The sequence below is a fragment of the Balaenoptera musculus genome, chromosome 11, assembly GCF_009873245.2.
Source record: "Balaenoptera musculus isolate JJ_BM4_2016_0621 chromosome 11, mBalMus1.pri.v3, whole genome shotgun sequence".
In the NCBI taxonomy this organism is placed as follows: domain Eukaryota; kingdom Metazoa; phylum Chordata; class Mammalia; order Artiodactyla; family Balaenopteridae; genus Balaenoptera; species Balaenoptera musculus.
The window spans coordinates 37359623-37385197 of record NC_045795.1 but is presented as its reverse complement, the minus strand read 5'-3'; the positions used below and the strand labels follow the sequence as shown (position 1 = coordinate 37385197).

The 25575-nt window shown below is 43.2% G+C and overlaps 1 protein-coding gene across 2 annotated transcripts in view; it reads left to right on the top strand.

Moving 5' to 3' along the window:
• Window positions 1–25575, top strand: part of TBC1D22B (TBC1 domain family member 22B) — a 64365-nt gene that overhangs the window by 5493 nt on the left and 33297 nt on the right. For both annotated transcript variants that reach the window (XM_036870269.1, XM_036870268.1), the window contains exons 2-8: window positions 7137–7193; window positions 14480–14787; window positions 17086–17265; window positions 17813–17883; window positions 19273–19401; window positions 20650–20715; window positions 24550–24664. In XM_036870269.1, coding sequence (XP_036726164.1) covers window positions 7137–7193; window positions 14480–14787; window positions 17086–17265; window positions 17813–17883; window positions 19273–19401; window positions 20650–20715; window positions 24550–24664 — 926 coding nt within the window. The remainder of the gene's footprint in view (window positions 1–7136; window positions 7194–14479; window positions 14788–17085; window positions 17266–17812; window positions 17884–19272; window positions 19402–20649; window positions 20716–24549; window positions 24665–25575) is intronic.

Genomic DNA, 25575 nt, shown 5'->3' with positions numbered 1-25575 from the left:
GAAATGAGAAGTCTGGATTAAGTGAGCTCTGAGGCTCTTACCAGTTCTGACGTTGAATGTTAAACTTGCCAACTGCAACTCGTGTCACTGGATATTTCTCTTTTGCTCTGTCACTCACAAAAGCATGATTGATAGGTAAGAGTAGATCTGGGTGGGGGGGGGGTGGGGGGGGGGTGGCGCGCCGAAAGTGGGTTTTTCTATCTTGTGCTTTTGAAAGCAGTGAATCACTGGCCCCACTGAACATCTGAGTCTCACGAAATTGTAGAATGTTAGAATTCCACCCTAAGAGCACTGCCAGTGAGGAAACTGAGGCCAGAGAGGGAAAGTGACTTGCCCCAAAGGACACTGTAAATTTCTTGACTCCTGATCCACACTCTGCTTCCCCCTTCCCTCCATCTCTGCTAAGATTTAGACACCGTCTGTCCAAGCACCTCATCCAGTCCAAGGGTGTGGATGCTGCCGTTGAAAAGATGCGGATGAGACTTGGAGGAGGAGAGACAAATGTGAGCCAAAGCCTGGCTCATTTCCCACGTTCTTATTTCCAATCCTTCTGGGAAGGGCTTCTCCCTCTTTTAAAGCAAAAGTGTTTATTGTGAAAGTCAAGGAGCTCTTTTAACATTCAGTGACGTTGAGAAAAGTGTCTAATCACTTGAATTACTTAGGAGCCCATGGATTTTTAACTGAAACCGTCTCTGTCATTTGGTCATTTTTCATAACACGAATGAATCTGATAGTAGACTCGGTGTAACGGTCCCAGCCTATCTGGGCAGGTACATTACAACCTATTCTTAGCTTGGAAATGCTTTATTGATAAAGTCAGTGACTAGGAGATACTGAATTATCCCTGAAACAGCCAGTTCTGGAAGACTTCCATCAAGTGAGTGTGTGACCCTGCATTGATTGCCAGCATGTTTGGCTTTAAATTGGATAGCTCTGTTCCCGTGTTTGCTTTAGCTCCTCTGTCAGTGCTGAACAAACACCTGTTGATTTTTTCCTGCCAAGCTTTTTGCACCGTTCCGACTACGTGAACCAGCTATGCCAGTATATCCTTTGGCGTTGGTTTATTGAAGAGAACAATGGAGGTTGACCGAGATTTTTGCTTCATTTTGTCTTCGTTGTAGCACAGCCCGTGACATTCTTTTCTCTGTGTGAGCAGTGTGATTTCTCTGAGATGCAGTGTGATTGCCTCTTGTTTTTAGGTCTAGCTAGGCAGGAGTCAGCTTAAACAGAGGTCTGGGTTTTGTATAGTTCCAGCCTTGACTCACTAAGGATTGTTAAGTGCCTGCTGGTGTGTGTCATGCTCTGCCAGGTGGTGAGGGGACTACAGAAAAAGACATGGCGCCACCACTGCTCAGTAGAAGCTGAAAATCTCCTTGGCAGCACAGCTTCCCCTGGCGAGGATGCTGCGTATTATTGCCTTTCCAGTTTTTCCACTTAGCATATGTTACTTTTGTAATCAGAAAAACTTAAAAGCACAGCTGGGTAAAACACATTGTTGAGTGAGAAAAGCAAGATGTAGACCGATATGTACATGCAGTCTTTTATGTAAAGGTTTAAAACATACAAAAGATATTATGGATATTATGTTTATGGATACATGAATACATGTAAAAGTATCAAAGCAGATGGGAAGGATTTTGTACCCACTTCAGGATAGTGGTTATTTCTTGGGGAGGCAGGGGAATGGGGCTGGAGACTGCAACCGGGACTTCAGAAGTCTCTCTAACGCTTTATTTTCTTAAAAAAAGAAATGTGACAAGTGTTAATATTAGTTAAGTCAGAGTGATGGGTTCATGGATGTTATATCTTTCTCTGTACTTTTCTTTGTGTTTGAAAATGTGAATTAAATGCCTTTTACATTTGTGGTAGAGCAAATGTTTTTTAAATTTGTGTTGGAGAAGTCAGCCAGCCAGCCATGAAATTAAGTAGTATTTAAAGTAGCATTTATGATTTAGCCCATGAAATTAAGTAGTATTTAAAGTAGCATTTATGATTTAGTGTCAAAGTAAGTCACAAATACAGTATGATGTCATTTATATAAAGTCTTTAAAACATGCAAAGCAACACTATATATTGTTTAGGGATACATACATAGAAAATGTAAAAACAAAAATGAGGGTGAAAAATGCCAGATTCAATAAAATGGTTTCCTAGGAAGGGAGGAAGGGTTGTGCTGGGGTTTCAACTCCATAATGTCTTATTTCTTTTCTTTTTTTTTTGGCTGCGCCACGCGGCATGTGGGATCTTAGTTCCCTGACCAGGGATCAAACCCGTGTCCCCTGCATTGGAAGCGCAGAGTCTTAACCACTGAACCGCCAGGGAAGTCCGATAATGTCTTATTTCTTATATAGGTGTTAAGCACCTACCTGGGTGTACCCTATATTATGATCTAAATCTAGTTTATTTTTTAAAATGTCTGCATTTTAGGGAATCAGAGAAGGCATGGGTTAGTGGACGCTCAGAGAAGGTCTCATGGGGCAGGGGGTGTAGAATTTGAAGGAATTTTTTAGGATGGATAAGATTTTGAAAATGGAGTAGGCAGAAGAGCCCAGTTTAGCATTTAAGGTGTTTTTGGAAGGTGTAGTGGAGACCAGCCTGCTCTAGAGTTGAGTTTGGGTTTGGGAGGAGTGGATGGTACAGGTTGATAGGTGAATTATACATGCCAGGAAATTGAGCACCTTAATCACCAGGCTCTTTCCGTCTGTCTTCATTTAGTCTCTGTGATCATCTGGGCTTCTCTTCCTTTTCTAACTTCTTGCTTCTCCTTTTTGAGATTCAATAAACTGATAAATTATACAAAGTGTTCCTGGTACAGATAACATCATGGTTTAGTTCAAGAATATGTTAAGTTCAATTTATGCTCTGATACCTTTGCTGATGAAGTGCATCATTTATCTTGGCCTTTCTGGCTGTGCCAGCTGACATCTTTAAAAAATAGCCTACCATGATTTTAAGATCCCTTTCCTGGATGGTAATTGATGGCCTTTGGCCCTTAAACCTGCACAATTGGGATTGGTTTTTTTCTGCGTGGATTACTGGCAGGTGGTAATACTCGTTTATGGAGAGAACCTAAGGATTCTCTCATATTTTTCTACTCAGTCACCCAACCCAACTTGCCCATTGAGATCTTCCTGAAAAGTTTATTCTCTGATCTTTATATTTTACTAACATAGAAGCTTATGGACTTGGAGAGTTCAAGTGTACTCAGAGTATTTGCAAACATTAAAGTAGAAATCAGTGGCCCTTTGGGTTTTCTAGTTTGTTTGTGCTTTTTGTTTTGTCTAAGCTTTCTCTCTCTAAGCCAGACTTTCCTGTATTCTTTAATCCCTCGTATTTTCTCTCTTCTTTTCCTCTGCCTAGGAAACTCTATAAATACATTCAAGTAATACTGTTTGTATTTCTGTGGTCCTACATGTGATGGTTAATTTACAAATTACTTAACCTTCCAGAGAAGTTTAAGGAGTAGGGATTCTTACAACTAAAAAGGTCAGGGATGTAGTCATAACTAAAGATTGTACACAAGAATATTCCCTTTGGGGAACCTCTTGCACTGTTGGTAGGAATGTAAATTGATACGCCACTGTGGAGAACAGTATGGAGGTTCCTTAAAAAACTAAAAATAGAACTACCATACAACCCAGCAATCCCACTACTGGGCATATACCCTGAGAAAACCATAATTCAAGAAGAGTCATGTACCACAATGTTCATTGCAGCTCTATTTACAATAGCCAGGACATGGAAGCAACCTAAGTGTCCATCGACAGATGAATGGATAAAAAAAGATGTTGCACATATATACAATGGGATATTACTAAGCCATAAAAGGAAACGAAATTGAGTTATTTGTAGTGAGGTGGATGGACCTAGAGTCTGTCGTACAGAGTGAAGTTAGTCAGAAAGAGAAAAACAAATACCGCATGCTAACACAATAAAGACGCAGACATAGGGAATGGACTTGAGGACATGGGGAGGGGGAAGGGTAAGCTGGGAGGAAGTGAGAGAGTGGCATGAATTTATATATACTACCAAATGTAAAATAGATAGTGGGAAGCAGCCGCATAGCACAGGGAGATCAGCTCGGTGCTGTGTGACCACCTAGAGGGGTGGGATAGGGAGGGTGGGAGGGAGACGCAAGAGGGAGGAGATATGGGGATATATGTATATGTATAGCTGATTCACTTTCTTTGTTATACAGTAGAAACTAACACACCATTGTAAAGCAATTATACTCCAATAAAGATGTTTTAAAAAAAAAGATTATTCCCTTTGGAATCTTAGTAGAAATAAATGTGAATTGGCTACATTTTTATTTAAAAGCAACTTTAGGATCACATCTGTTATGTCAAAGTAGGTACTTGGTAAACTTGTTCTGTTTTCTATACGTTAGGTAAGGAATAAATTGCAAAAATTGGAAGGAGGAAGAAAACCAACATTTCTTAAGCACTGAGTGTGTGCCAGGCAGTGTTCACCTCACTACTTGCTAGTGTTACTACCTGCAGGAATTGTGCTGAAGGGCTTTTTACACATTGTCCCGTTTAAACCTCCCAACCCTCTTAAGATTGCTTAATTTATTTCTTAAAAAGGTGATAATGTACACAGTGCTAATTCAGAAAGGTACAAAAAGGTTTGCACTGAAAACTGAGTCTCTGTCACAGGGCCCTCCAGTCATCAGTTCCACTTCCAAACCACTGCTACTGGTGTCTTGTGTGTTCTTTCAGAGCTACTCTATAAATACATAGACATAATCATATATAATTATGTGGATATATTTTATTTTAAAGATTTTTACAAAAATGGAGGTATTATTATGCATATAATTCTGCATCTTTTTTTAAAAAATAAATTTATTTATTTATTTATTTATTTTTGGCTGCGTTGACTCTTCGTTGCTGCATGCGGGCTTTCTCTAGCTGTGGAGAGCGAGGGCTGCTCTTCATTGTGGTGCACGGGCTTCTCATTGCAGTGGCTTCTCTTGTTGTGGAGCACAGGCTCTAGGCGTGCAGGCTTCAGTAGTTGTGGCACGCAGGCTCAGTAGTTGTGGCTTGCGGGCTCTAGAGTGCAGGCTCAGTAGTTGTGGCACATGGGCTCAGTTGCTCCACAGCATGTGGGATCTTCCCCGACCAGGGATCGAACCCACGTCCCCTGCATTGGCAGACGGATTCTCAACCACTGTGCCACCAGGGAAGAGCCCTCTGCATCTTTTTTCAGTGAATGTTTCATGTCAGTGGATATAGAACCGCCTAATTCTTTTTAACAGATGTACTGTAATTTATTTAACCAGCCCCATTGATGGTAATCCTTCTTCTTTTAATAGGAAAGTTCAGCCCATTTATATTTATTGGAAAGACTGTTATATTTGGTTTTAGTTCTATTTTTAATATTTTCTTTTAAAAAAAACTTTCACTATCAGGATAGTACTTGCTTTGGGAGGTGGGTGTGCATGTGTATATTCTGATGATTTGAAAGGTTTATCTTTTTATTCTAGTGATTGCATATAACTTTTTACCATATTTCTTCAGACAGTATCTATTGACTCCCTGCCATGAGTAATGATGAAATTAGTAGTTATATTTCCTGCCTCCTCCTCACTTGCTTTTAGTTGATTGTATTATTTTTCTTAGTTTTATTTTATATCTTGAAACATACTTATACCTATATTACTTGAGTTATCAGCTTTAAGTATCTTTCGAGCCTTGTCAGTAAAAGATGAGGGAATCAGTCTACTTATTTCAGTCTACTTTTTCCTCCATCCCACTTTAACATTTGCCAATTACATTTTTTTACATTCTCTTCTGCAACCATAAAGCCTCAAATTTAAGACTCAGGCTTAAGGTAAAATCAATTAAATGCTCTCCATCAGTCCTTTTGCCATAGTTTCTCCATTTATTTCATTATTAATAGAAGATTTTCCTCTAGTAGTTTCTTCAGGAAGGAGTCAGGGAGACCATATTCCCTGAGTTCTTACGTGTTGAAACATGTTTTTCTGTCACCTTTGTGCTTAAACAACAGCTTGGCTTGATAAACAATTATTTTCAGGTCCCTCTTTTTTTCTTTTTTTTTTAAACTGTGAACTACTACAGAAAAGTACATGAAACAATTGTTTGGTATAATAACTTGATAAATAATCTCAAAGTGAACACCCCAGAATCCCCCTGTGTCTGTTCTCTCTCACACCTCCTTCCTTCCCTCCAGTGATAACCACGTCCTTTTATGTTAATCACTCCTTGCTTTCTTTATAGTGTTACTACTATGGATGCATCCCTAAACAATAGAAATCATTTTTGTCAGTTTCTGAAGTGTATATATATATAGAATTATACAGTATCTACTCTTTTATTCTTTGCTTTTTTGCTCAACATGACATGTGTAAGATCCATTCACATTACTTTCAGCCTTACTCCGTTTATTTACGTTGCTGTAAAGTATTCTATTATGTGAACACATGACAGTTTATTTCTCTGTCGATAGACACTTGGGTTATTTCTAGTTTGGGGCTAAAAGGATCCATAATGCTATGGACACTTTTATATGTATCTCTTGATACACATATCTATATATTTCTCTAAAGATATATATTTGGGAGTGAAAATACTGGGTCTTAGGGTATGCATATTTTGTTCTTCCTAGATACAGCCAAACTTTTTTGAAGTGGTCGTATCTCTTTATACCCCTACAAGCAGTGTGTGAGAGTCCCGTGGGTCACTCTACTCTTGATTTGTGGTGTTGCTTCACTGTCTTGTAGTCCAAGTGGTCCTTTGGGGTAGGTGATATTCCAATTTTATAGATGAGAGAGCATATTCAAAGTGGTCAGGTAATCTAGTGCAAGTTTATAGAGGTAGTAGATGCCACAACTGGCATTTGAACTCTGTTCTCTCCAACTCTAAAGCCTTTCCATGCTGCCTTCTTTACAGTTAGAACTTCCTGACAGTCAGTTACGTAGGGCACTGAAACCTCACCGGGGAAGATGAACATTTTTTTGTAAAGAGTAGGGTGCTATCCTTTGGCTTGGGTATAGTTGTTCTTGGAGGCAACCTGCTTCTCAAAGTCCCTTCCAATGTTGTGATGCAGGTGGTACTCACCCAACATATTTACTTTCCTGACAACTTGCTTCTTCCTTTGTCCCTTGCTTTTAGCATCCAGCCCGTGTATGGAGCACAGCACCCTCCTTTGGATCCTCGGCTCACCAAAAAGTAAGTCAAGATATTTTTCCTTTCATGTATGTACTTCTCCTAAAACCCCAAAACCCTCCCCTACTTTGTTGAAATGACAGTTTCCACTTGGACCTTTTCTAGCGTCTCCTCTGCTCTGTTTTTGATCAGAAGATGAGCAATCTTCTTACCTCTAAGCAGTCCATTACTAAGTGGAAAATTAACTTACATCAGAGATTTTTTTCTTATATTGGACGCTGGTATATGTAGGGGTTTGGTGTTGGATTCTCTGTTCTGTGAGAAGGTCTTTATTGATTAAGTATTGTCCTGAAATTGAATGATTGATGACCTTCTTCTGGTTTCTGGGGCCCATTGCTTCTGAATATATATATAGGTCTGCCCTCTTCCTTATTCTCTGAGAATTGAGGCAAATAGAACATAACTGTGGGGCTGGCAGTTTTCTGGTCCTCTTTCTCTTTGACACACTCAAGGAAACCCAGCCAGACAATGGAGTTAAAAGCTCCCTGGAGGCTATTTCTTTTATTTCTTTTTTGTTTCTTTTTTTTTTAATCCCACCCCACCCCCTGTCCTGAAGGCTATTTCTTCTAGTAAAATTCTAGTAAATTATTTTCTAACACAACAGAGACCCTAGTTAAATCCAAGATGTGTGGGTGTATTTGTACCCCCAATTATCACTTTATCACATCTTTCTCTCATAGGCCATCATTCAGCCACAATAAATTTAAATGAGGAGATGGGTCGTCTTCTCGCATGTTCTAAGAACTTTTGCCTCTATCTTTGAGCAGGCTTAATCTTAGAGACTTATTTCTAGGAAAGTTGTCACTTGTAGTGAAAGCTGAATGATTTGAGAGGTACAGGAGACCTAGGTTCTCATCCTTCAGGGGCCTGTGTGATAATATCTACCCTTTCTTTCTTCATAGTCAATGGGGAAGTAAAGATAATGTACATTAAAATATTTTGAATACCTAGAAAAATACCTTATCAAATATGCATTATCAATATTTTAATATTCTTTTAATAACTTAATGTGTGGTGAACTTTCTATAATTCTACCAACTCATTCTTTTTGCAGTTTGGCCAATGTGTAGAAGGTACAGTCTTCTGAATTACTATAGAGGCATGACTGCTGTTCATTTCTGTAAAATGCACAATTTTTATATCAGGAACCGCTAGAGTGTAAGCTCTCTGTTCACCACTGTACCCTTAGCACCTAGACCAGCAGGTGGCACATAGTAGGCACTGAGTAAATATTTATGGAATGAAAGAATGAAATCCTGGCATTTACTTAGACAATGGGTTTTTCTTTAACGTTTCTTAGTATGTACCTTGTATTAGATCTTCTTAAGGGGAAACATGTTTTCTGTGATATTTTTGTGATATTTTCATTAAGTATAATGAATTCTATTTCCTCGTTTTACCAACCGTGGACTCTCTGGTCTGTTGGCCAGTGTAACAGGCACGGTTAATTACCTTCCCAACAGTCTTCCCTTCACCTGCTTCTTCCTTGCTCAGGAACCACAGTTCTATTCAGTTCTTGAGCAGGTGACAGTGTACTTAGAGTAGGTATCTGGGTTAGTTTAAGCCTTATATAATAATTCCTTGGTAATACCAGTGACTGGTCTATGATGGGCTCATCTCATTGGTTCTGGCCAATGAGATGTAAAGGAAAGTCTCCTGAAGGAGGGTTCTTGGAAGGATTTTCTTTTTTTGACCAGAGAGAGATCGTTTTGTGAAGAAAGCTGCGTTTCGCCTCCACTCACATTTCCTGCTTTTCAATGTGTTAGTGTGAAAATGAGATGTGAGGGACTTCCCTGGTGGCGCAGTGATTAAGAATCCGCCTGCCAGTGCAGGGGACAGAGGTTCGAGCCCTGGTCCGGGAAGATCCCACATGCTGCGGAGCAACTAAGCCCATGTGCCACAACTACTGAGCCTGCGCTCCAGAGCCCACGAGCCACACTACTGAGCCTGCATGCCACAACTACTGAAGCCCGTGCGCCTAGAGCCCGTGCTCCTCAACAAGAGAAACCACCACAATGAGAAGCCCGCATGCTGCAATGAAGAGTAGCCCTCGCTCGCCACAACTAGTGGAAGCCCACACACAGCAACGAAAACAAAACGCAGCCAAAAATAAATAAATAAATTAATTAAAAAAAAAAAAAAAAAGAAAATGAGATGCGAAGAACTCATAGTAGTTAACTTGTACCCTGAGGGAAAGATGAGAATTGCAGAGACACCAGCTCAGTGCCCTGACATCATGGTCTTTACAACTTAAGCGTCATAGTTGAGTATTCTGTTCCTTGTAGCCAGTTCTGTTCGCAGCCAGGATTTGTTGATTGGTAATAGATCCATTCCAGCATAATTTATAATGGCCTTTGATAAACACATGGCTAACGTAAAATCTGCCATCCACCTGTATATGAGGCAGTGGGATGTACTGTCCTATTTTATGTTTGGGTCAGAGTCACCATACCTTCTCTGCATCTGTCATCAACTGAGTTTTCCCTGATTCTGTATTTAGGGCAGGTCTTGAGGAATATCACCATATCCCAAACTGCCAAGGCAAACTTTATATACTATTGTTTTTCCCACCTATTTTTATTTTATTTTAAATTTATTTTTATGTTCATTTTTTGGCTGCGCTGCAGCATGCGGGATCTTAGTTCCCTGACCAGGGATCAAACCCGTGCCCCTTGCAGTGGAAGCGCGAAGTCTTAACCACTGGACCGCCAGGGAAGTCCCTTTTTCCCACCTATTAATGATATAAAACCATGAATGTTTTCACTGGTCATTCAGCAGAGTTGCATTCATACTTTCAGTAGAAGTAGTTATTTAGCTCTGCAATTTGGGAGGAATATAATTGTCACTCAATAAATTGCATCCCTTTTTCGTGCATGTGGTGGTTTGGTATTACCACTCTACAATCTGGGACAACATCTAGGTCTGCACTGGACCATTTTACAATTCCAGATTGTTACTATAAAACATTTATTGCCCTTATTTGAGTGCCTTTGTTGGGACATTTTTATTACTTTCTCCGCTACCTGATTACCATTCCACTTCAGGCTACCATTAATTACTGTGTGGTTAATCCTCATCACAGCGAAGCCTTTACATTGGGTCTTTAATCATCGAAACTGCACGAGCACAGCAAGTCATTACCCGTCTGTGTATATTGACTTCCATTTGCCAAATTATTACCATTAGTGATAATATTGCCTGCAATAATTTTTATACCTCAGATAAAACTAGTCTTACCGCAGAGCGGCCCCATTGGCCACTTGATGGTATGATAAGCTTCTAAATTTATTGTTTTCTGAATTGATATCCTAGTTCTGAGTTATAAATCTAGTTCATGTGAAGCCACACTAGTCATTGATATGACTGGATTTAGCAAATTCTCCACTTGCTTCACACCCCTTACCAGTGTCAAACGTTATTTTTCTAAATAAATTTGTGTTGTATTTCTATTAAGTGAACAGCCGTCTCAGTAAAACAACATAGTGTTAATCAAATCACAGAATGATTGATCTTTTGTTTCCTAACCCATATAACAAACAAACTATAATTTGGCATACAGATGTAAGGAGGTATGGTGAAGGTGGCTATGCGAGGCCAGGTTGGTTGTAACTTTGATATGGTTCTGTTTAAGTAATTTTGGTTAAACTTCAAGCCACACTGTGGCATTATTGTGCCTCAGGTAAGTTATAGATTAGTTGGGACCATGTTAAAATTAGGCAACCTATAAGCCAGAGGCACCCCCAGCTAGAATTACCTGGATTAATATTTTACTGACACTCACCATGGCCCATCTCTTGGTGCGGTATTTTTTTGTTTGTTTGTTTGTTTTTTTTTTTGTTTGTTTGTTTGTTTGTTTTTAAAATTTATTATTATTTTTGGCTGCATTGGGTCTTCGTTGCTGCGCGCAGACTTTCTCTGGTTGCAGCGAGCGGGGCTACTCTTCGTTGCGATGCACGGGCTTCTCATTGCGGTGGCTTCTCTTGCTGAGGAGCACGGACTCTAGAGCGCAGGCTCAGTAGTTGTGGCTCGCGGGCTTAGTTGCTCCGCGGTGTGTGGGATCTTCCTGGACCAGGGCTTGAACCCATGACCCCTGCACTGGCAGGCAGATCCTTAACCACTGTGCCACCAGGCAAGTCCCTGGTGCAGTGTTTTGATCCACTCCAGGGTGTGCATATGCTTCACCCAATGTTAGACTAATAGCATCTAGTCAATTCTTTGACCTGAGTTAAAATTCAGCTTCTTGATTCATGCTTTATTTAAAGAATTCTTAAGACATCAAGAGGGTATTTAAGAAACATCAACCAAGGAAAAAAAAAATAACCTTGGCATCCAAAGTACTCTTTATCACTCCATTGGAATCATCGTGTGCAATCTTGAGGTACATGTGGTCTCTAAGGAGGAAAACAATAACAATAGCCACATACTCCTATGCAGCATTTTTTTGATGACAGATCTTTCTTACACATCCGCCTATTTGTTCTTGACAGTGAACCCACTGAGGTGAGTACTGCAGGTTGTGGATCCTGGATCCCCTTTCACAGAGGAGAAGCATAGTGATGAATCCAGAACATACAGCCTCAAGAGGTCTGCAGAGAAGTAATTTGCCTCTGGCTCATGGATTTCTTTCTTTTTTTTTTTTTTTAATATTTCCAGATCCTTTTTTTAAAAAAAAAAAAATCTTTATTGGGGTATAATTGCTTTACTGGCTCATGGATTTTTGACGTGCAGATTTTTGCGCTGCATTGCCTCAGTTTTATTTTCTTTGATTTGGGCTCTTGTTCATTTTTGATTGTTCATTCAGTACTCTTACTTTGGGGATTGACAAAAGCCAACAAAACAACCTTTCCCAGTGGTTAATAAAAATAATATGCTCATTGTAGAAAACATGAATAATTCAGAGAAGTATAAAAATTAAATTAATCCCCTATAATTCCATAGCCCAGAGATAAGCAATGTTAACATTTTGATGCATTTTATTCCTGGTCTTTTCTGTGCATATACTTTCTAAGAAATATAGAGATCACAGAAAATATATAATTTTGGTTCAATTTTCACTTTATTGAGATCATTTTCTAGTGTTATTAAATAGCCTTCAATATGTGATTTTCGATAAGCAGTATAGCATTCCATTTGGTGGCTGAAACATAATATATTTCATCATTTGCAATTTCTAGATGTTTATGTTGTTTGCAGTTTTTAACCAAAATAAATAATACCATTATAAACTGTTTTAGATTACCTTTGTTTGATTCTCTGATTATTTTCTTATGGTCAGAAATGATGAATCATTTTCAGGCTCATGGTGTGTATGTTGCCAGATTGTTTTCCAGAAAGTGGTACAACATACACCCCCACCTGCAGTATTAGAGAGCTGGTCTCACTACACCTTAGTTAGCACCAAAGAGGATGCATCTTTAAATCTTTACTGATTTAGTGGGTGGAAAATGGTATCTTGTTTCCTTCCCGTTTGAACTGTTACTTCCTGTAATCTTATGTTATCTCCTGCATCCTGGGTGATAGAGTGATATATTTTCCTTTACTCTGTGCAAGACTAGTGTTTGAAATTATGCCTCAGTGATATCTTTTTTGGTGTTAATAATAGGGACTTTCCGATGACCTGTATGAGTTACGAGTCTGTATTTATAGATGTTAGGAACAGTTATCTTTCAGAATAACTATTGGACGTATCTAGGGAGATGGGATGGGTATTAGACCACCCACCTCTACCCAAAGGGAAGAAACATCTCTTGGAAATGGGGGAACTTCAGCTCTTCCAGCAGAGCCTTGTTTTTAGTCTCGAGTTGCCCTGGCTTGCTGAGGGAAACAGTAAGGCATTTTAATGATGTTTTTACCCCTTGCATTCCAGTCCTCAGGGATGCTAATTAGGACTGAATTAGAAATGTCCCAACTACCTAGTCCCTTAGAACCAGAATAAGGGCCCCCAGACCTTAAGGGGTTCACAGAGAGGAAAAGTTCAGGGAGATTTTCCTGGCAGTCCAGTGGTTAAGACTCCACACTTCCACTGCAGGGGGCACGGGCTCGATCCCTGGTCAGGGAACTAAGATCCCGCAAGCCACATGGTGCAGCCAAAAAAGAAAAAGAAGAGGAAAAGTGCAAGAAAGTAGGAAAGGTCTACATCAGCGGTCCCCAACCTTTTTGGCACCAGGGACTGGTTTCATGGAAGACAGTTTTTCCATGGACTGCGGGGCGGCGTGGGGAGATGGTTTCGGGATGATTCAAGCACATTACATTTATTGTGCACTTTATTTCTATTATTCAGTCATGTACTGTCTCCACGATTTTTTTGCTGTATTCTACACTATTATTTATTAAATGCATTTGAAAAAATAAACTCGTATATACTCAGTTAGATTTATTTTTAAAATAAACCTTATTAGTTCCCTAAGTGGAAAACCAGTATCATTTGCCAAAAATAGAAAGTAACCTTAAAAATAAATAGAGTGAAACACAAAACAATCTTATTAATTAAATTCTAAGCCAGATTCTGTTCTTACAAAATGTTGATCCTGAGACTGCCCTCACTTTGTTAAAAAATAGTCGTAAAGACAGAGTGGCAGCAAACTCAGATCTCTCCTCAAGGGCAGCAGAAGGACTTTAACAGAATAAAAAGGGAACAACTTGTTCATTTTGGAACTCAGTGTTTCATCATACATGTGGGCTACCTAAAATTGTCTCTTGTTCTACCAGTAGTTGATGTCCTGCTTTAAAAAATAGTTTAGGTTATGTTGTCATAACAGATTAACTCTGAAATCTCAGCGGATTGACACAACAAAGGCTTATTTCTCACTCACACCACCTGTCCAAAGTAGAGTCAGGTGGGTGTGGAGGGCAGGCTCTGCTCCACATAGTCACTCTGTTATCCAGGCTGAGGGAGGCGCCACCATCTGGAGTTGTCATGATAGAAGAAAGCTTATAGAGAACTCACACCTGTTCTTTTATACTTTGGCTCAGAAGGGACTGCCTCACTTCTCTCCTTAGCCCATTGGCCAGAACTAGTCATATAGCGTCACCTAAGTGCCGGGGGGCTGGAAAGTATAGAGGAGCACATGGAATATTTGGAGAGCGTTAATGTCCTTGTTCATCTGGCTCTGCAGCATAGGGGTGGTCTGGATGCATCACATGAGGAATGGAAACGGATATTTTTTTGTTTGAAGAAGGTAATGATTGTGCACGAGATAGTTTGTAATACTATTACTATTATATCAAGCAAGTGAAGATGGTCAGATGTGTCAGACCATTCCTTCGTAACGGTGTCTCCTTTCTTAAAGCTTCATTAAAGAACGGTCAAAAGTCAGCACGGTTCCTCTGAAGAATAAGAAGGCCTCCAGTTTTCATGAGTTTGCCCGGAACACCAGTGATGCTTGGGACATTGGCGATGATGAGGAAGAGGACTTTTCCTCCCCTTCTTTCCAAACTCTGAACTCAAAAGTTGCTTTGGCAACTGCTGCCCAAGTGCTAGAAAACCATAGCAAGCTGAGGGTGAAACCAGAGCGGTCCCAGTCAACGACATCCGATGTTCCTGCCAGCTACAAGGTCATAAAGTCCAGCAGTGACGCCCAGCTGTCCAGAAATTCCAGTAAGTCTGTCCAGCTCCCCTCCTTAGGCTCAGCCTCTTCAGCAGAGTGCCTTTTAAATAAAAACAGTTTTTTTTAGGGCCTCCCTCAGATCTTCCACTGGATGATAAATAAGCGAGCTCAAGCCTGAGGGACGTCAGTGAGCCTCGCTGGTCCTGAGCTGTACTTGCTCCTCCCACCTGGATGGCTGCCTGGCCCTGGGACCCAGGGTTTCACTTCCTGACGCCTGAGTGTTGCCTGCCATGCTCTTCTTCCTTTACCTGTGGTGGGGTCCAGAACTTCTGTGGTTTGGTTGCTTCACATTGCTTTAGGCCTGGTCAGGTTGAAGACTACTGACTATATGTAGTTACAGTTGTTAGTGGCTGAATTTCACAAATGTTTGGCACTGTTGGTTGACCTCCTCAGCTGTGGGGAACAGCCACTGGCATAGGTTGTCTTTTTCCTGTTCCTGAGGGACGGAGTCCCTGTGTCACGGCTCCCTGCCCACCAGGTTGGGTGGGGCGGGAGGAGATACCCCTTCTTTTCAGGAAACTGGCAGCAGTAACTGGTTGAGATGATGGTGTTTTTATCAGACGTTTGGGGATGCTCGGTGTACTCTTTTAAGTATCCGTTGCTGTATTTAACGTTGCCCTGAAGGGTTTTATGGAAGCCAGTTATTCTGAGCTGGAGGGGGAAGTGCCCTCAAGCTAGTGAAAGTTAAAACAGCTGACTGGTAAAGGATGAAAAAGAAAGTAGAATGTCAGAGCCCTGGCGCGTGTCCTGGCTCATGTTCTAAGAGAACTTCTTTTACGGTTTCAGACTAAGGTTGTGGTCAGGAAATTAGGCTGAAAGGCCTTTAAAATCATTCCGTAGTCACTTTCCGTTGCTGATTCGGGCCCCAGCTCAGACCTTCAATGACGTGCCCAGGACAGGCATTCAGTGTCCATTGACCGGGTGGCCACAGCTACAGGCCGTGGAAAGTGTCTTCACACGTGATTGAGGGTCTCCACAGGGTCCCAGTGTGAGGGAAGGCCCCACCACGATCCCTAATGAGCTGCCCTTGTGCAGCCAGGACTGCCCAGAGCATTCCTGTTATGAGGTTCCCTCCGGGGAGCATCTGTCTGTCAGTCACTGATTCCGAAAGTGCACACTGGTCTGAGCTCTGCAGCGCGTGGTCTGTGTTTTCTAGGCCCCGTGTTACACTAGGCATCCAAGCCAAGTACTCCGTGGCAGTTGTTTCTGTAAACCTTCTTGTCATGCTGGTTGATGAGTATTCACTGTTTTATTCTTGTTGTGACTACTACTTTTTAAGGCCCTAATATGTAAAGAATATGAAACAGTCATGAAAGGACAGTCAGAGTTTAAAACTGAGTTTCATTTGGGGTAGTAAAATAAATAAGGGTTTTGGAGTCAGGCAGACCTAAGGTGGTATCTCAGCTCTCTCTTGCAAATTCCTTAACCTCTCTGAGCTACAGTTTCCTAATCTCTAAAATAGTGATAAATTCCTACCGTATGTTGCAAGGATCAAATGAGAGGTCATATGTAACTGTGACCAGCACAGTGCCTTAATAAGCATTCAATAAATGTTAGTCCTACACTGCTCATTTCTCCTACCTACCATCTAGTTTAGAAGTGTCTAGAACTGGACACAGAGATCAGCTTGAGTCTGTGTTCCTGTTATTTCAGTTAGAGAAATGTGATTGGCTGGTGAGAAATATGGGGGCACAGAGGAACCCGCCTTAGGCCAGAGCCTCTCACCCGTGTGCAGAGCACAACTAGTGGGCCAAGGACAGGTGAGAGTTGTGCCAGAGGTATTGACCCTCTCAGCCCTTGGGGCAGCTGGCTGGGCCTGGGGCTTCGGGAGATCAGCCACCTCCTTTCATTGCGGTGTGCTTTACAGTGTCATTTTCTCTGTGCTCCGTGACGTGGAAAAGGAAGGCAAACACTGCCTTTGACTGCGTTGCCCCAAAACTTGCTATTAGGCACCAAGAAAAGTTCCAGGTTGGGGTAGAAAGAAGACAACTGATTTTCCTCTGAAGTCACAAAAGAAGTTGTCAAATTTGCTACCGCAGCTGGAGTCTCTGCACATAAGGTGCCTTGGTGTGTATGACAAAAACGCAGGCCTTCCCCTGGGCGGATGGATGGAGCGCAGCTGGGTTTCCATCCCCTGGCTGCTCCACACCGAGCACCTTCAGGCAGCGCACAAACCATGAAGCCGCAGCTCTGGTGGAGGAGAGCAGTGCTCAACAGTCAGGTTTAAGGTTTCTCAGAACCTGTGCTCTTCACACAGCTTGTCCTCTTTCTCTTTCAAATTATCTCAGGTGATACATGCCTGAGGAACCCACTCCACAAACAGCAGTCCCTCCCTCTCCGACCCATCATCCCCCTTGTTGCCCGGATCTCGGACCAGAACGCTTCTGGGGCACCCCCGATGACTGTCCGGGAGAAAACCCGCCTAGAAAAATTCCGTCAGCTTCTCTCCAGCCACAACACCGACTTAGGTGAGTCGCCGTGAGCCCTGGGCAAAAGCTAGCACCTCTTGGTGACTGGAATTCTCAGAGACCTGGAAGCTATTGCTCTTTATTCTTCCTTCTTTTACTTTTCCAGCATCTCCTGATCTGGTGCCCATTGAAGTGACATGCAGGTATTAAGTCAGAAATATGTTACTAGGAATTAGGGACCAAATTAGGTGGGACTGGATTCTGTGGCCTGTAGCTATTCTGGCTTTGGTCTCCCCTACCTCCAGGTGATTCTTACTGAAATCCACACCTACTGGCCTTTCTCTTCCCCTCTAACTCTAATCTCTGAGCTGACTGGATCACTGCTGCAGAGCCGTGACCTTGGCGCTTTGCTGCTCAGGGCTGTGTTTTGGGCTTTTTCCCTGTGCTTGTCGGTAGCTGGTGGCGGTGGTGGCAGCGGCAGTGGTGGCGGTGGCGATGGCAATCGTCCTACTGGAACGGTGGGAGGCACCAGGCAGCGCTGGCTGAGGCTTGTCTTAGGGCATCTGTGGGAAGGGCTACATCCAACAAAGCCTTTATCTATTTGCAGATGAACTGAGGAAGTGTAGCTGGCCAGGGGTTCCCAGGGAGGTTCGGCCTGTAACCTGGAGACTCCTATCGGTGAGTTCTACCCACTGTGTAGAGAAGCGTGAGCCTCACGCAGCCCTTCTTACCTGCTGAGGTTAGTCTGGTCACATAAGTCTTGCTCCGTAGACTTCTCTAGTCCTACCGGATGTGGCAGACCTGTGGGACCGTAGTCCTATTTCTTTGCATAAAGAAACACATTCTTGAGAGTTTATTCCCACACACGTAGAAGAGCACACGTTTGTGCCTGTAGCCCTGATCTCGCCTTCTCAGCACCGAGGAGGAAGAATACAGTGAGGCTGGGTGAGCCAGCGCTTGTTTGAACAGGCTCCCACATTCCCTGGGCTTCCCTCCTTTTTCAGTAGGAGTAACCTACTTTGCAACTGTGAAGAGTTGATAAACGGGCCTCCCTCAGAAGCCTGCACTAGTCCCACTTTCACTGAGTAACAGAGCACTCTGCCTGTCACTGTGATAGGAACATTTTGATTTCCTGAGCCTGTAAAATTCATTCATTCGTTCAGTAAATCTTTTAAGGATTTATTGAGGGCCTGCTGTTTGCCAGGCATGGTGCCAGGTGCTGTGAGGATATACAGAAGTGAAGACGGCACAGCCCCTGCTCTCCAGGCGCTTGCTTGCTCGCTATGGAATGTATCCCTTAGCTGCCTGCAAGAGGACGGCTCTCTCCTGACTGCCCCCACCCCCAGTCTTGCAGCCGTGTAATCATTGCCCCTGCTTCTTCTAAGTTTGAATGCTATTAGAAGTAGATGTGGTGAGAATGGAAGGGGAACAGGAGATGTAAGAATTGAGAGTGGGATCTAGACCAGGGATAAGAATGTAAGTTGGCCTGGAGCTGGGGCCAGGAGCGGGGCTGCTGCCAGCAGTTCTGTGTCCGGACGTTGCAGCTGCTGTGTCGCAGATTCCATTCAGGTTCCTAAGCTGGTAATTCTGAGTGTTACCGTAGAAAAGAATGTGTAACCGGCACCGACTCACGTGGCACACCACTGAGATACGCCACAGAGGCGGCCACCTCCCCGTGACCCTGGGAAGGATTGCCTCGTGCACACGCAGCCCCAGGAGGTCCTGACTTGGGTCCAGTTCCCTCCCACTGACCTACATTCGCTGCTCTGCTGTGCCAGCTCCGGAGCTCCGCAGTGCTCCAGCAGTACCCGCTCCTAGCGCAGTGCAGGGGGTGCAGGGGTAAATAACCCTGGTTGGCCGTGCTTCATCTGCCCACATGTGCATCGCATTGAAGGAGGAGAGGGCAAACACTGGGGGGCCAGAACCAAGATGGGATTTACGGCTGTGTCTTGGCAGCTTTCTTTCGGTTCCTTTGATAGTTTCCAAGCCACTGCTCAGGCTGAAATAAAAATTAAGGATTCATCCAACCAGTGCCTGTCCCCATCTGACTAGCAGTCCTGTCTACAGGGCTATCTCCCAGCGAACACCGAGAGGAGGAAGCTGACCTTGCAGCGGAAGCGGGAGGAGTATTTTGGCTTCATTGAACAGTATTATGACTCTCGAAATGAGGAACATCACCAGGATACCTACAGACAGGTACAGTCATCGCCTGCTGCCCTTTTGCTCACTAGTCGTAATCTTAAGGTGTGGCTCCTGGAAGTGCTCTTGGGGTGCGAGTTTTCCAAGTCTTCAGGCTACAGTGTGCTGGTTAGGAATTAAATTTATTCCCAGAGCTACTTCCCCTCTTTCTAATTCAGTAGCTCTTATCTTAGCCATTTTAAATAGATAGATTCTAGGGGGTCCTGGTCGGTGGCAGTGCTTCTCTGACTTTAATGTGCATACACATCACCTAGGATTATGATAAAATCCCAACTAGGGATTGTGGTGAAATGCAGATTCTAATTCAGGAGGTCTGGGGTGAGACCTTCACTTCTAATGAGCTCCCAGGTGATGCCACCTGCTGCTGGTCCACAGACCACACAGAGAGTAGTAAGGGTTATGGGACACAAGCTGAAAGATGAGTTCACTCTGTGGTCCATCCCTCTGGACTGTGACATCGGTGTGTCCTCCTGGGAGCTGCAATGCCTCTTTAGCATCCATATTTGTCTGTCTGCAGGAGCCGTAGCCATCAGCAGTCTTAGCAGGGAGTGTTCTGTCATTGCGCATAGTGGTCCCCACAGCCTGCGGAAAGGTGGAGGGTGTGAAGGGGAGTCTCGTGGTTGCAGAGGGGAAAATACTGGGGGAGGCAACTGTCTACAACAAGCTCCAAGAATTGAAGTAGCCTCTGCGGCTATTGACACAGTCCTTAGGATTGTTAGACATTGGGAAATCCCGAAGCCAAAGCCAATCATCGTGACTTCACAGAAGTCAGAACTTTCAGTGCCAGTTATTAAAGGCCAGCTCCCTCTAGTTCTCTATGCTGGCATGTTTTTGCAGCTTTCAGAGCTCTTTTACTTCTCGGGAACTGTTGAGTAAGAATCTGAAAGAGGCGTACACATTTTGATCATACCTGTTAAATAAGTACCAGCCCAGAGTAAAACAGATTCCAGACAATAGGAAAAAAGCGGGTGATTCTCTTAAGTTGTGAAGCCTATTGCTGTTTGGTGTAAGTAGTTTATTTGGGAAGGTTTCCTCACTGTTCAATAAGCTATTGCTGTCATGGAAATGTATTCCAGATGCACAGGTAGGTAGGTTTAACTAGACTATTTTTGTATGGCAGTCAGTTCTTTCTAAAGATAAATTGTGCTCTCACTCTTACTCCCTTGATTTCTGGTTCCTAAGAAAATAACTTCTCAAAAGAACAAACTGGCATTTGTGTTTTTGGATGCGGCTTCTCTTTTTCAGATTCACATCGACATTCCAAGGACGAATCCTCTCATTCCATTGTTCCAGCAACCACTTGTACAGGAGGTGAGGGAAGTACTCAACATTCTCGGTCCTCCTCCCCCCATCCTTCTGTGGCACCATCTGTGTGGATGTGTGCTTAGCCCTCCCTCTAGGCATGGGCAGGTTTATGGCTAATCGTGATAGTACCTTGTGTTCCCATATGGAGCTTTGGTCCTTTCAGAGCACTTTCTTATGCATTCTCATTCGATCCTCATAACAAACCTGTGGGCTGAGTAGCACTTTGAGAGGCTAAGGGACTTGCCCAGCATCTTGAGTCTACCTGGTGACAGAATGAAGACAGAAACCACACCCTAGAATTCCTAGTCTTGTGTTTGCTCTGCTTTATCTAGCTGGTAGTGATATGTGTGTGTGTGTGTGTGTGTGTGTGTGTGTGTGTGTGTGTGTGTGTGTGTGTAGTAAACATACATAACAAAATTCACCATTTTAACCATTTTTAAGTGTATAGTTCAGTGACATTAAGTACATTCATATTGTTATTCAACCATTACCACAGTCCATCTCTACAACTTTTTTTCATCTTCCCAAACTGAAGCTCTGTACGCATGAAACAATAACTTTCCATCCCCCAGCAACTGCCATTCTACTTTCTGTGTCTATGAATTTGACTATTCCAGGTACCTCAAATAAGTGGGATCATACAGTATTTGTCCTTTTGTGACTGGCTTGTTTCACTTAGCATGATATCTTCAAGGTTCATCCATGTTGTAGCATGTCTCAGAATTTCCTTCCTTTTTATTTTTATTTATTTATTTTCTTGGCCGCACCGCGCGGCACACGGGATCCTAGTTCCCCGACCAGGGATCGAACTTGCGCCCCCTGCATCGGAAGCACGGAGTCTTAACCACTGAACCGCCAGGGAAGTCCCCTTCCTTCCTTTTTAAGACTGAATGATATTCCATTATATGTGTATAAGACATATTGTTGATCTGCCATCTGTCAGTGGACACTTGAGTTGCTTCCACATTTTGGGTATTGTGAGTAATGCTGCTGTGAATGTGGGTGTGCAAATATCTGAGTCCCTGTTTTAAATTCTTTCGGATACCTACCCAGAAGTCAAATTAGTAGTGATATGTTGAGACCTAACAAGTTGGCAAAGCACATGAAAGGTTTCAGTGGGACTATTAATCTTTTGACCAAGCAGTAAGTATTGATATAAACTCCTCAAGATTAGGGATTTCCTTTGCAGCTTCATAGTAGCTAGGATACTGGATGTAAGTGCTCTTTGAATTATATTTTCACTCATCCTCATAATAGAGAAAATGTGATAAAAAATGCTCAAAATAATTTCTGTTTGACTTTAGATTATACTCATAATTCTGTTTAAATATAGATGTGTCTACTGATGGGATCCCTCATAACTTACCACTAGCATAAAGAAGATTTTGAGGGTGACACCATTATTTTACCTGTAAGAGTCAGCTCAAAGGAAGCTAAAAACCGCCCAGGATCCCTTTGTGTCTCCCGTTCAGTTTCCCATGGCTCAGCCCTGCTTATTCCTCATTTTAACTTGAAGATGTTCAGATTCTTTTCTCTTACCTGTGCATGGTTACTTTAAATTTGGAGATAGGGAAAGTAGTTTATTTAAAAGGCTTCTCCTAGTAGTGGAACCTGCCTACAGAGAAAGAAATTCAAACTGTAGTCTTTCCAATTTTTCTTGAATCACCTTTCCATCTAGCAGACTGTAGTAATCATAAACAGAATAAATTGCCAACCAAAGAGCAGAAAATTAAGTAACATTGAATATTGAAAGACTTGTTTTATAAACCTAAAGATACTTGAGAATTGACTATAGTAAGTGAGAATTACCCACGCTAGTAGAAGAGGTGTCTCAGAGGCAGACAAGATTGTCCCAGGCTTTTTCTGTAGGGAAGATTCCATGGTCTCCCCTGGTAACCAGGCTTGGTTTTCATCTACTTCCATCTCTTTGGCGTTTTCACTTGTACAGTGTGAGTGTGTCTGCACTGTCCCATCCTTACTAGAGAGGGATTATTGCAGGTCTCCTGATTCTGAATGGTTAGCTTCCATGCGCTTGGCCATTGTTTGAGCCAGTCACCAGGGATTTGTGTATTCACAAGGAGCTGATAGCGTGAAGTAGAAGCCCTGATAAGTCCTTCAGAAGGATTGATCTGGAAGAGCTTTTAACAGAGACATCCAGACAGACACAGGCCACAGGAGGTGTGAGGAGACAGAGTGGAGCAGGGAACTCTTGAGATCTTCCTGAACGTGGTAGGTCTAGCTTGAGCCACAGTTGCAAGGGAGGCAGGAGGGTATTTAGCAGCAAAGAATGTAAGAGGGGTCCCCTTGGAGCGCTGGGCCTGACACAAATGAGGACGCCACACCCTTCCCTCAGCCCCGGGGAGCAAGTGGGCCCATCTGGTGGAGGCAGAGGCCAGCTCCTTCCAGGCTGGGCTTTGCTCTCACTGCCTGCAAGGGCAGGGGTGTTGACGGTGGGAGTGTTTCTTGGCTCTCTCTGCCAGCTGGAAGGCAGACTCAACACGAGGGCTGGGAAACATCCTTTACTGTGTCTAGATTCTCCACATCTCTCCTACACTGGCTAACCAACTCCAAAACCATACGACCACTTCCTTTTTACTTTTCCCCATGGGAGGTTTTTTTCTCCCTTGCACCTGACCTCCGAGAGAGCCTCTTCAATCTGCCCGCAGAGCTGACTGACTCTGAGCTCTGCAGAGCCAGGTGCTGTGGAGGCCCCTAATCTCCTGTCCTCCCTGCATGTAGTCATTACCACCTCTGTCATCCCTCTGGTGTGGTTCAGAGACCCAAGACGGCCCAGTCAAAGCCTGTCTAAGGAATGTATTGGGCCCAGGAGTTGTGGTCAGCAGGATGAAGCCAGGGGAGGAGTGTCAGCAAGCTGAGAGAAGACAGGGGAAGAGCTCCAAGGGCACAGTGAAAACAGAGAGGAGTGTAACAGAATGCGACAGGGCCGGACTCTGTAAAAGGACCATAAAGATCTTTTCAGGGACATCCCTGGTGGTCCAGTGGTTAGGACTCCATGCTTCCACTTCAGGGGGCACGGATTCGATCCCTGGTTGGGGAACTAAGATCCTGAGTGCTGTGCAGTGCGGCCAAAAAAAAAAAAAAGATTTTTTCTTTCTCCCCAGTCTAGTCCTCTGGGCTCTTGTGGCTAATGTACTTAACCCCAGAGGCTTTCCCCATGGAGGCCCTGGCTGACTTCTCTGTTCTCAAGTTCCTGGCTGTAGGAATCCACAGGATTTGGTTTATTTGACTTCCTGTCCCCAGTAAACGTCTGGGTTGCATCCTGATATGTGAAATGACTTCCTGCATTTAGAGTCTGTCACTGGTTCCTAGTCAAGCTGGGTTAGAACTAAATCCAGATCTAGATCTCCTTCCGTCTCAGCAGGGAGAGAGGGGAGTGTGGTAAAGAAGGCATTTCCTCTTTAAATCCTGTAATGACCAAAAGAGATTTAGAAAATGTATCAGAGCTTAGATATTCTGATATCTTGCTCCTGGAAATAGAGAAACAGCATCTACAAATGAGCATGGTGGCCTGAATTAATGACATCCACAACAAACCTTTTTCTAAGCCATTTGTGTCACTCTCCTTTCCGTTTCCCAATTTTATGTCACATTGGCTAGACACTGAAAAGAGAAAGGGCAAGAAGCACCTACCCCTGTTTAAAAACAGTTAGTGTCTTAGAAACTTTTTGTATTTGTAGACTGCCTTTGTCCACAATATTTTAAAATTTTTTCTACAAATTCTGTAGCATCGCTGAGTTAAATTGTGAGGTAGGTAAATGGAGGGAGGGAGAGTATCCCCGTGATTTAACATCATGTCGTCTTTTTTTCTCATTTTCCTAGATCTTCGAAAGAATTCTATTTATTTGGGCAATCCGACACCCTGCCAGTGGGTATGTCCAAGGAATTAATGACCTGGTCACTCCGTTCTTTGTCGTCTTCCTCTCAGAATATGTCGGTAAGAAGCATGAGTACCAAGTTGAGCAAGCTTTTGCTCTTTCTTATCTGTGGTCTGTTTGTTTTTCCCAAGAGTGCAGCCAGTGGGCACGTCTTGCTGAAAAAGAGATAGTGGCTTTAGAATACACAGCTAAACCTGTTTTGTTTTGTTTTTTAATTATTTATTTATTATTTATTTTTGGCTGTGTTGGGCCTTCGTTTCTGTGCGAGGGCTTTCTGTAGTTGCGGCAAGCGGGGGCCACTCTTCATCGCGGTGCGCGGGCCTCTCACTATCGCGGCCTCTCTCGTTGTGGAGCACAGGCTCCAGACGCACAGGCTCAGCAATTGTGGCTCACGGGCCTAGTTGCTCCGTGGCATGTGGGATCTTCCCAGACTAGGGCTTGAACCCGTGTCCCCTGCATTGGGAGGCAGATTCTCAACCACTGTGCCACCAGGGAAGCCATAAACCTGTTTTAACAGCAGCCGCAGCAGCAGCCTGGAATTTCTCTCTCGAGATGGTCACAGATCTCACCTAAGAAGACCTTTGCCAAAGAATGACCAAATTGATATATTTATGTTCTGCCATAAACAGATGGTTTGACTGAGGTTCCTTTTGGATTATTTTGAACTCGTCTCAAATGCAGACCCTCATCTGTGAAAGCTGGAATTTTAGATTATACATCAGGCCTTCACACTTCAGTTCACATGCTGTATCTTAGGAGCAGGATGTGGACGTATAGAGCGGGAAAGGTGCCAGAATCCAGCTCACACTGGAGGTAATGGAATGGGCCAAGGAGAGCTCCAGGACCTCGGTTTCTCCTCCTCTTCCTTCACCTCTTACCCCACTGGGTTCTTGTCACTTTGAACAGAGTGATTCGCTGTCACGGCAGCAGTTAGGTTTTCTTACAGCTCCAGCCACCTGCTCCAGCCAGG